This window comes from Heliangelus exortis, chromosome 2, assembly GCF_036169615.1.
Source record: "Heliangelus exortis chromosome 2, bHelExo1.hap1, whole genome shotgun sequence".
NCBI lineage: Eukaryota > Metazoa > Chordata > Aves > Apodiformes > Trochilidae > Heliangelus > Heliangelus exortis.
Genome location: NC_092423.1, coordinates 145198118 through 145207821, shown reverse-complemented (window position 1 = coordinate 145207821; position 9704 = coordinate 145198118). Strand labels below are relative to the sequence as shown.

At 54.0% G+C, this 9704-nt stretch overlaps 2 protein-coding genes across 2 annotated transcripts; both read left to right on the top strand.

The window, feature by feature from the left end:
- Positions 1-2300: 2300 nt before the first annotated feature.
- On the top strand, positions 2301-3567 carry LOC139793572 (speriolin-like). The gene is made up of 3 exons (XM_071738440.1): positions 2301-2371; positions 2537-2868; positions 3180-3567. The coding sequence occupies exons 1-3, from the start codon at positions 2344-2346 to the stop codon at positions 3495-3497; spliced, it is 678 nt and encodes a 225-aa protein (XP_071594541.1). The 5' UTR covers positions 2301-2343; the 3' UTR covers positions 3498-3567.
- Positions 3568-7058: 3491 nt separating this feature from the next.
- Positions 7059-9027, top strand: LOC139793571 (speriolin-like). Its single transcript, XM_071738439.1, has 4 exons — positions 7059-7595; positions 7675-7827; positions 7999-8330; positions 8642-9027. Exons 1-4 carry the CDS (start codon positions 7355-7357, stop codon positions 8957-8959), a joined length of 1044 nt encoding a protein of 347 aa, XP_071594540.1. The 5' UTR covers positions 7059-7354; the 3' UTR covers positions 8960-9027.
- Positions 9028-9704: the final 677 nt, after the last annotated feature.

Here is a 9704-nt window from a genome sequence, read left to right as displayed (position 1 = left end):
TTCTTCAGGCTGAACAACCCCACTTCTTTAGCCTGGCTTCACTGGGGAGGAGCTCCAGCCCTCTGATCATTTTGGTGGCTCTCTTCTGGACACGTTCTGTCTTACGCTGGAAACTCCAGAACTGGACATAGCACTCCAGGTGGGGTCTCACAAGAGCAGAGTAGAGGGAAAGAATCACTTCCCTTGACCTGTCTGTGCTTCTTTTGATGCAGCCCAGGACCCAGTTCGCTTTCTGAGATGCAAGAACAGATTGACATCCCATGTTGAGCTCCTGGTCCACCACCACCCCAAGTCCTTCTCCTCAGGGCTCCACAATCCTTTCTCCTCCAAACCTATATTCATGCATGAGGCTGCCTTGACCCAGGTGCAGAACCTTGCATTTAGCCTTGTTGATCTTCATGCAGTTTGCATGAGTCCACTTCTCAAGCCCCTCAAGGTCCCTCTGGATGGCATCCCTTCCCTCCAGCACGGCGACTTTACCCCATGTTTGGTGGCATCAGCAAACTTGCTGAGGGTGCATTCCATTCCACTGTCCATATCGCTGACAAAGATTTGGGTGAAATGAATCTAAGCTTCTGTGTCTATAAATGCTGAAGTGCTCACTCACAAAGCTGTGTTTGGCTTTGGTGACTGTGTGGTCTGGGGCAGATAAGTAGGGAATGATTATCCCCTCTCTCTTCTCAGAGCAAAACCTACAAATCACACAAAGTAACAACTGCCAAATTCAAAGCAAACAAAGGCAATGATTTTTCACACAAGGTTAACTGAACATTACTTCATTTACTCTAGATCTGGAAACATCTAAATGCCACAGAGAGTTCATTTACTAAATTTATCCCAAATTTTTCTTAGCTGTTTCAAGTTCCTCTTGAATACCACAGAGTATTTCTCTCCCACTGGGGCTGTGACATTTGATACCCAGCTCATTCTGCTGCATCAGGATCCTTCCTGGAAGAGCATAGTCCACTAAACATTCCCATATAAACTTCACATAAGCAAAAAGGCCCTGCTCTGGGTGACTCCTCGGAGGGGGTCTTCCAATCTCACCTGAGGCTTGAAAAGTCCCCGTGTGAATGTTGGAAGTTGGCATAAGGGTGACCTCTAGTGAGCAGGGAGCAAACCTGGAAGTGTTCCCCGTGGCTTTATCTTAAGGAGGGTTGCTGGAAGGATTTGGTCACTGGCATCACTATTTTCTCTTTTGGAGAGCAGCAGAATCTGAGATGCAGAAGATTTGAGAAAATGAACATTGCTGAGAGCAAGGGGTGGTTCTGAGGTATCAGTAGATGTGTTTTGCGGTAACACCCAGATGCCCAAGAAGATCATTTGCCCATGGAAAATAAGCAAGTGACGAGACTTCAAAGCCTGATCTTCAAATGTCATGGGTGGGCTTTTGGGGGGGGGAGGGGTTCCCCTGCTCCTGGACAAGCTGCTCCTGCTTCTCCTTCAGCTGCACTTGGGTTTCCTTCAGGGTTTCAGCCAAGAGGAGGATCCCAGGTGAGCTCAGAGCAACCTTCCATTATCTGAAGGGGCTACAAGAAAGATGGGGGAGGTCTTTGGACACACGGGGGCAGGGAGAGGACAAGGGAAATGAGTTAGAACTTGGAGAGGGGAGATTGAGGTTGGAGATGGGGGAGAAATTCTTTGGGGTGAGGGTGCTGAACCCCTGGTTGCCCAGAAGCTGTGGCTGGCCCATCCCTGGCAGTGTTGAAGGCTGGATAAGCTTGGAGCCCCCTGGGCTGGGGGAGGTGTCCCTGGTGGAATCTTCCAAGGTTCCTTCCACAGCTCCATCTCTCTGTGACATTGCAGCCTCCCTTCCCCAGTGTCCTGTGGTGACCCAGGGACATTCCGACCCCTGGCCCTGGTCCTGCAGACGCAAGAGTCAAATCCTGGTGCCCACCATGGATGGTCGGATATCTCGCCACGCCGACACGGTCATCACCTTCTACAACCAGCTGCTTCCGCAGATCCAGGCACTGGTGGCCGAGAATGGGGAGCTGCGGCAGGAGCTGATGCGGCTCCAGGCCAGGCAGAACGTCCGCAATGTCCCTCGAGACCAGATCGGGATGGTCCCCTACTCAGCACCCCCCTTTGGACCCACCACCCGCCCCACCACCATCAACTTCGCCTTCCCCAGCACAGGTTGGGGGGCAGGGGACCCCAGACTCGGGGTGGGTCTGGGTTGAAGGCCAGCACCACAACCACCCCCCTTTTGTCACAGCCACCTCCCAGAGCTTGGATTCCGGGTTGGAGAAGAGCTCCACGTTCCAGAACCCAACATGGGGCCAAGGGGTGGACATGGGGTCCCATGCCACCCTGCCCCCAGCCGCTGCTGCCGCCGCTGGTATGATGCCAATTGTCCCTGGGGAGAGAAGTAGGGGAGATGAGCCCCATCCCCATTTCCATCCCCATCTCCATCCCACCCCCCAACCCCATCCCGAATCTAATCCCATCCTATCTCCATCCCCACCCCATCTCTATCCCCATCCCCATCCCCATCTCCATCTCCATTCCACCTCACCACATCCCGATCCCCCAGGTCTACCCCCCATGGGATACTCCACCGAGGACTCCAGCATCCGCCGTCTCGCCATGGCCTTGGACAGTTTTGCCTCCAGCAGCCAGACAGACGCCCCCTCTATTCCCCAGATCTCTGTGTCCTCTGTACACACCAGCTTCCCCATGAGGTACTCGGAGATGCAGAGCTCGGGGTCGGTGCCCCCATCCCCATCCATCAGTTCCCAGGGCTGGCAGCAGCTGCTGGGGGAGGTGGCCTTCCAGCTGGACCGGCGCATCCTGGCCTACGTCTTCCCCCACCGCTCCCGCTTCTACGGCTTCACCGTCACCAACATCTTCGAGAAGATCGTGGAGGTGGGACGGGCACCTGTGGCACTCCGACCCAACCAGGACCCTTCTGTCCCTGCAGAGCAGCCTGGGGGGTGGGACACTGCCATCTCATGGGTCCACTAGGGTGACCCTTTGCCACCTGCCCCCTCAGACCACCTTGAGGGGTGGGACAGTGCCACCTTGGGTGCCAAAGGCCACCCTTGGCACTGGGACGGTGCCACCCGTGGGTTCCATCATGTTGACCCTATACCACCAGTCCCTTCGGACCACCCTGATGGCTGGGATGGTGCCTCCGGTGGGTGTCCCCGCTGTGACCGTGTCCCCTCTCCCCGCAGATGGCAATGGCGTCTTTGTCAGGTGGCTTCGTGGAGCAGCGGGGCCTGGCACCTGCCCGGCGCTTCCTGGAGCTGATGGGGCGGCTGCAGTCACTGGGCTACAGCCCCAAGGCCCACCCGGGGCTGAGCGAGTCCCTGATCAATGCCTACGGGCTGCTGCCCGAGCCCCTGCGCCTGGAGGAGCGTGGGGGTCCTGCCTTCCTGCAGCGCCTGCTGCGGGACAGTCTGCCCCCCGACCTGCGCCACGACGCCAATGTCCTGCTGGAGTGTCTGCTGCAGATGGCACGGGACGACGGGATGCCCATCTTCCTCTGGTGACACCACCCACACCAGAGAACTCCAAGGACCCCCAAGGAACCCCAATAAACCATGAGTGTGTTATATATGACCGAGACTCAGTATTCTTCTGTTAATGGTTTATTTTAATTAATAAAATTGCAAGAAGCAAAACAGCCCTGGGTGCATGGGAAGTCTCCGCTCCACTCACACGCACACTGTCAGGTTTAATCTTTTAGCTTATATTACATATCTTAATACATATTCATAGCTATTCTAATACATATTCATGACCATTCTAGGAATAGGCTGGATTATGTTTATTAGTTCTTGGAAGAGGCGGCCTTCAAAGGCGCATGCCCACTTTATCTCTGAGGGTCTTTTTGACCCCCATCTGGTGGTCGTTGGATGAAGTCAGTGTCTGCCTCAGTTTCCCCTCTCCTTACCGTTCGATTCCGCACATGGGCTCCTTCGCCCTTTCCTGTGCAACACTCTGCAGTCAGCGGTAAAACCACCTTAAATTGCAACGCTCCGTGGTGAGCAGGAGAATCAGCTTAGATTAGCACAACAGAATATACATTGTAATGTTTTCAAGGTATAGAAACTGTGGATATCTTGGTTTTTGTTCCCCTAAGCCTTGTAGTTACGCAAAGAACAGTTGTATTTGCATCTTTCACAATGTTGAAGACATATATTATTAGTACTCTCAAAATGGGGTTAGCAAAATACTTTATAAAAGTTAGGTTAGCAAACACTTTATAATTATTCAACATGAATTCACAAACGCACATATATTACAATTTCCCCCCTTTTCTTTTTAGACTCATTTTGTGAATTCCTTTTAACCACCCTCTCCTTTTTTTTTGGTAAGAATTCATATGCAAATTGACCACAAATCCAATACTGGCCCTCAGGAGTAGGCCACCTCTTTGATATACTGATTCCATCAGTCCAATTTGTAAATGCCCGTTCCGTTTTAAGAGGCATTCCCCATTTATGCCACCTGTCATTTCATTCCAGAGATAACCTCCTTCACACTCAAGGTTACCTACTAGTATGCCAGCCCCCAAATTTTGCCAGCAACTTCTTCCAATTATAGAGGTTTGTAAGACCCATTACTGTTTCCTGTTGCCCTTTCCAGGTTGTTTCCAGGTTCCAGGGTCAGTTATGTTACTCTCCATAGCTTCCCAGGGCCATCTCTCCCCCTGATTGGTACCTCCACGTACATAACAATTAGTAACGTTTAGTGATTTAGCAATATTTTCAGCGAGATTTACAGAAAGGTTTTTAGCAGCTGTGGGAATTTCATATTTCACTCCAGTTTCCAATTCATGATAAAATGAATGAAACAATAATCTGTGTTGCATTGATTCCCTAGATTTTTCTTTTATTATGGTACAGCTGGGGAGAACCACGCCCCTTTTAATTACTGCTTCCAATGGGGTCCCTTTGCATTGTTGAGGCCATCCCCATTTGGGAGCTGTACTCCAACAGGCACAACTCCATCCTGTGCCACCACAAGAATAATAACTCCTGTCGAGATACTCTGCATCCTAACTGTAACAATTGGAAGGCATTGATTTCTCAGGCCTGGGGCATATATATATTTTTCACTTTCACTGTAATACCTCCTCCAGCCCAAATTACCACAACTAGTACATGGCTCATCATCAATAGCATTACAGGCATCAAAAGTTGCCCATGAGGGGTAGCTTAAATTGACTATAACTTCGCTCTTTGCAATCAGCCTACTTTCTGCTGAATTTGCCCTGATTTCCACCCGATGCTGATAGGGGAGTTCTTTTGGATCATAGCATAAGGTTTTATTTCCTTCTTTGCTGACATTTACATTCATACAGCGTGTGGTATATTAAGGTCTGGGAGACCATTTGTCCTCTTCAAGTTGCAGTTACGGGCAACGCTGCACGAGCTGCCCAAGCGCCCCCGCTGGACCCCCCTGGGGCTGATGCAGGGTCCCACCCCCCGGGTGGGCAAGCAGGGGGGTCCCATGTGGGCACCAGGCACAGTCAGAGCATCATGGCAGGGGGCCCAGCCCCTTTCCCGCACCTTAGCTCCCCAGCCCTGCCCCACAGTGGGGGTCCTGACCATCTCCCTATGCCCAAGCCCCCCTCCCTGCCCCACAGCAGGGGTTCCAAGCCCCTCTCAACATGCCCAGGCCCCCCCTGGCCTGTTGTGTGGCTCCAGCTCCTGCTGTTAATAAATCTCCATCTCATTCCCCTCTACTGCCTTCATCTCTCTTCCTGGGCTGGGGGGGCTCCAACGCCTGGGGGTGGTGCTGGGGGGTCCTGGGACCATTGCAGAAGGGGGATGGAGGTGGAATAATGGAACCATGGGGTGGTTTGGGTAGGAAAAGAGCTTGGAGATCATGGAGTCCAACCCTTCCCCCAGCACTGCCCAGGCCACCACCACCCCATGTCCCTCAGCACCACACCTTCAGAGCATGGAGATCATTGCAGGCAGCAGCAGGGGCTGTCAGCTCTCAGCTTGGCAATAAAGGACATGGAGGTCCTGGTGGACACCAGGTTGACCATGAGCCAGCAAATGCACTCTTGCAGCAAAGGCAGTGAAGGTCATTCTGGGCTGCACTGGTTTCAGGGAGGTCACCCTTCCATTTTACTCTGGGCTGAGACACCACATCTGGAGTATCTGGAACAGTTTAAGATGGCCATGGACGTAGCAGGTTGCATCCAGAAGGGCCACAAAGAGGATGAAGAGTTGGAGCATCTGCAGTACAGGAAGAGGCTGAGAGCTGGGATGAAGGCTGGAGAAGCTCAGGGATCTTCCAGATGTGTTTGAGCATCAGGTGGAGCAGGGGAAAGACAAAGCCAGACTGTTCTGACACTGCCATTTCTCCTGGAAGTGAAATCTCATCTCAGTGTAAGAACGTTTCTGGGTCCTGCTGTGAGGGGTGAAGCACTGGAAGAGGCTGTGAAGCCCCTAACCCTGGAGAGCCTTCCAAGCCACTGAGAGGGGCCCTGCTCTGGGTGACTCCTCGGAGGGGGTCTTCCAATCTCACCTGAGGCTTGAAAAGTCCCCGTGTGAATGTTGGAAGTTGGCATAAGGATGACCTCTAGTGAGCAGGGAACAAACCTGGAAGTGTTCCCCGTGGGTTTATCTTAAGGAGGGTTGCTGGAAGGATTTGGTCACTGGCATCACTATTTTCTCTTTTGGAGAGCAGCAGAATCTGAGATGCAGAAGATTTGAGAAAATGAACATTGCTGAGAGCAAGGGGTGGTTCTGAGGTATCAGTAGATGTGTTTTGCGGTAACACCCAGATGCCCAAGAAGATCATTTGCCCATGGAAAATAAGCAAGTGACGAGACTTCAAAGCCTGATCTTCAAATGTCATGGGTGGGCTTTTGGGGGGGGGAGGGGTTCCCCTGCTCCTGGACAAGCTGCTCCTGCTTCTCCTTCAGCTGCACTTGGGTTTCCTCCAGGGTTTCAGCCAAGAGGAGGCTCCCAGGTGAGCTCAGAGCAACCTTCCATTATCTGAAGGGGCTACAAGAAAGATGGGGGAGGTCTTTGGACACACGGGGGCAGGGAGAGGACAAGGGAAATGAGTTAGAACTTGGAGAGGGGAGATTGAGGTTGGAGATGGGGGAGAAATTCTTTGGGGTGAGGGTGCTGAACCCCTGGTTGCCCAGGTTGCCCCCAGAAGCTGTGGCTGGCCCATCCCTGGCAGTGTTGAAGGCTGGATAAGCTTGGAGCCCCCTGGGCTGGGGGAGGTGTCCCTGGAGGAATCTTCCAAGGTTCCTTCCACAGCTCCATCCCTCTGTGACATTGCATCCTCCCTTCCCCAGTGTCCTGTGGTGACCCAGGGACATTCCGACCCCTGGCCCTGGTCCTGCAGACGCAAGAGTCAAATCCTGGTGCCCACCATGGATGGTCGGATATCTCGCCACGCCGACACGGTCATCACCTTCTACAACCAGCTGCTGCGGGAGATCCAGGCACTGGTGGTCGAGAATGGGGAGCTGTGGCGGGAGGTGATGCGGCTCCAGGCCCGGCAGAACATCCACAATGTCCCTCGAGACCAGATCGGGATGGTCCCCTACTCAGCACCCCCCTTTGGACCCACCACCCGCCCCACCACCATCAACTTCGCCTTCCCCAGCACAGGTTGGGGGGCAGGGGACCCCAGACTCGGGGTGGGTCTGGGTTGAAGGCCAGCACCACAACCACCCCCCTTTTGTCACAGCCACCTCCCAGAGCTTGGATTCCGGGTTGGAGAAGAGCTCCACGTTCCAGAACCTAACGTGGGACCAAGGGGTGGACATGGGGTCCCATGCCACCCTGCCCCCAGCCGCTGCTGCCGCCGCTGGGATGATGCCGACTGTCCCCGGGGAGAGAAGTAGGGGAGATGAGCCCCATCCCCATTTCCATCCCCATCTCCATCCCACCCCCCAACCCCATCCCGAATCTAATCCCATCCTATCTCCATTCCCACCCCATCTCTATCCCCATCCCCATCCCCATCCCCATTGCCATCTCCATTCCACCTCACCACATCCCGATCCCCCAGGTCTACCCCCCATGGGATACTCCACCGAGGACTCCAGCATCCGCCGTCTCGCCATGGCCTTGGACAGTTTTGCCTCCAGCAGCCAGACAGACGCCCCCTCTATTCCCCAGATCTCTGTGTCCTCTGTACACACCAGCTTCCCCATGAGGTACTCGGAGATGCAGAGCTCGGGGTCGGTGCCCCCATCCCCATCCATCAGTTCCCAGGGCTGGCAGCAGCTGCTGGGGGAGGTGGCCTTCCAGCTGGACCGGCGCATCCTGGCCTACGTCTTCCCCCACCGCTCCCGCTTCTATGGCTTTACCGTCACCAACATCTTCGAGAAGATCATGCAGGTGGGACGGGCACCTGGGGCACTCCGACCCAACCAGGACCCTTCTTTCCCTGCAGAGCAGCCTGGGGGGTGGGACACTGCCATCTCAGGGGTCCACTAGGGTGACCCTTTGCCACCTGCCCCCTCAGACCACCTTGAGGGGTGGGACAGTGCCACCTTGGGTGCCACAGGCCATCCTTGGCGCTGGGACGGTGCCACCCGTGGGTTCCATCATGTTGACCCTATACCACCGGTCCCTTTGGACCACCCTGATGGCTAGGATGGTGCCTCCTGTGGGTGTCCCCGCTGTGACCGTGTCCCCTCTCCCCGCAGATGGCAATGGCGTCTTTGTCAGGTGGCTTTGTGGAGCAGCGGGGCCTGGCACCTGCCCGGCGCTTCCTGGAGCTGATGGGGCGGCTGCAGTCGCTGGGCTACAGCCCCAAGGCCCACCCGGGGCTGAGCGAGTCCCTGATCAATGCCTACGGGCTGCTGCCCGAGCCCCTGCGCCTGGAGGAGCGTGGGGGTCCTGCCTTCCTGCAGCGCCTGCTGCGGGACAGTCTGCCCCCCGACCTGCGCCACGATGCCAATGTCCTGCTGGAGTGTCTGCTGCAGATGGCACGGGACGACGGGATGCCCATCTTCCTCTGGTGACACCACCCACACCAGAGAACTCCAAGGACCCCCAAGGAACCCCAATAAACCATGAGTGTGACCATCAACATGAGTGTCATCAACACAAGTGCCACCATCACCATGAGTGTCACCATTGATACAAGTGTCCCTATCACCGTGAGTTTCACTGTCAGTGACACATGGAGCCAGGTTGGAGCCGGGGGGGGGTCAGGCTCTTTTCCCAGGCAACTCTCAGCAAGACAAGAGGGCATGGTCTCAAGTTGTGCCAGGGGAGGTTTAGGTTGGATATTAGAAAGAATTTCTTTTGATCAGACATTGGAATGGGCTCCCCAGGGAAGTAGTGGATTCTCCATCCCTGGAGATATTTACAAAGGGACTGGATGTGGCACTCAGTGCCATGGGCTGGGAACCGCAGCAGCAGTGGATCAAGGGTTGGACTTGATGATCTCTGAGGTCCCTTCCAACCCAGCCAATTCTATGATTCTATGATTCTATGCTCTCACACACAAAGCTCAGCAATAGTGCAGGCCAAGTCCAAATGGCCATGTACATTATAATATTTATTCCTTATCAGGGATTTGTCTCTGAGCAAGCCAAAGGTGTGCTTTAAGAGGGAAAAAGCCAACCTCTGTTTAAATATTCAAGGAAGCAAATAAATTTTGAAATAATAAAGAAATTTTGGAGAAGAGAGGTAGGAGTTAAAAAAACCCAAACCCATAACCAGCAACCAGTAGTACCTACTTCACACCTATAGAATGAAGAA

Excerpts from the sequence above, each read along its gene's own strand:
- LOC139793571 (XM_071738439.1), top strand. The coding sequence starts at position 7,355 with ATGGATGGTCGGATATCTCGCCACGCCGACACGGTCATCACCTTCTAC. Across the intron at positions 7,596-7,674 it reads CTTCGCCTTCCCCAGCACAG|CCACCTCCCAGAGCTTGGAT; the intron begins GTTGGGGGGCAG and ends CTTTTGTCACAG. Across the intron at positions 7,828-7,998 it reads GACTGTCCCCGGGGAGAGAA|GTCTACCCCCCATGGGATAC; the intron begins GTAGGGGAGATG and ends CCGATCCCCCAG.
- LOC139793572 (XM_071738440.1), top strand. The coding sequence starts at position 2,344 with ATGATGCCAATTGTCCCTGGGGAGAGAA. Across the intron at positions 2,372-2,536 it reads AATTGTCCCTGGGGAGAGAA|GTCTACCCCCCATGGGATAC; the intron begins GTAGGGGAGATG and ends CCGATCCCCCAG. Across the intron at positions 2,869-3,179 it reads TCTTCGAGAAGATCGTGGAG|ATGGCAATGGCGTCTTTGTC; the intron begins GTGGGACGGGCA and ends CTCTCCCCGCAG.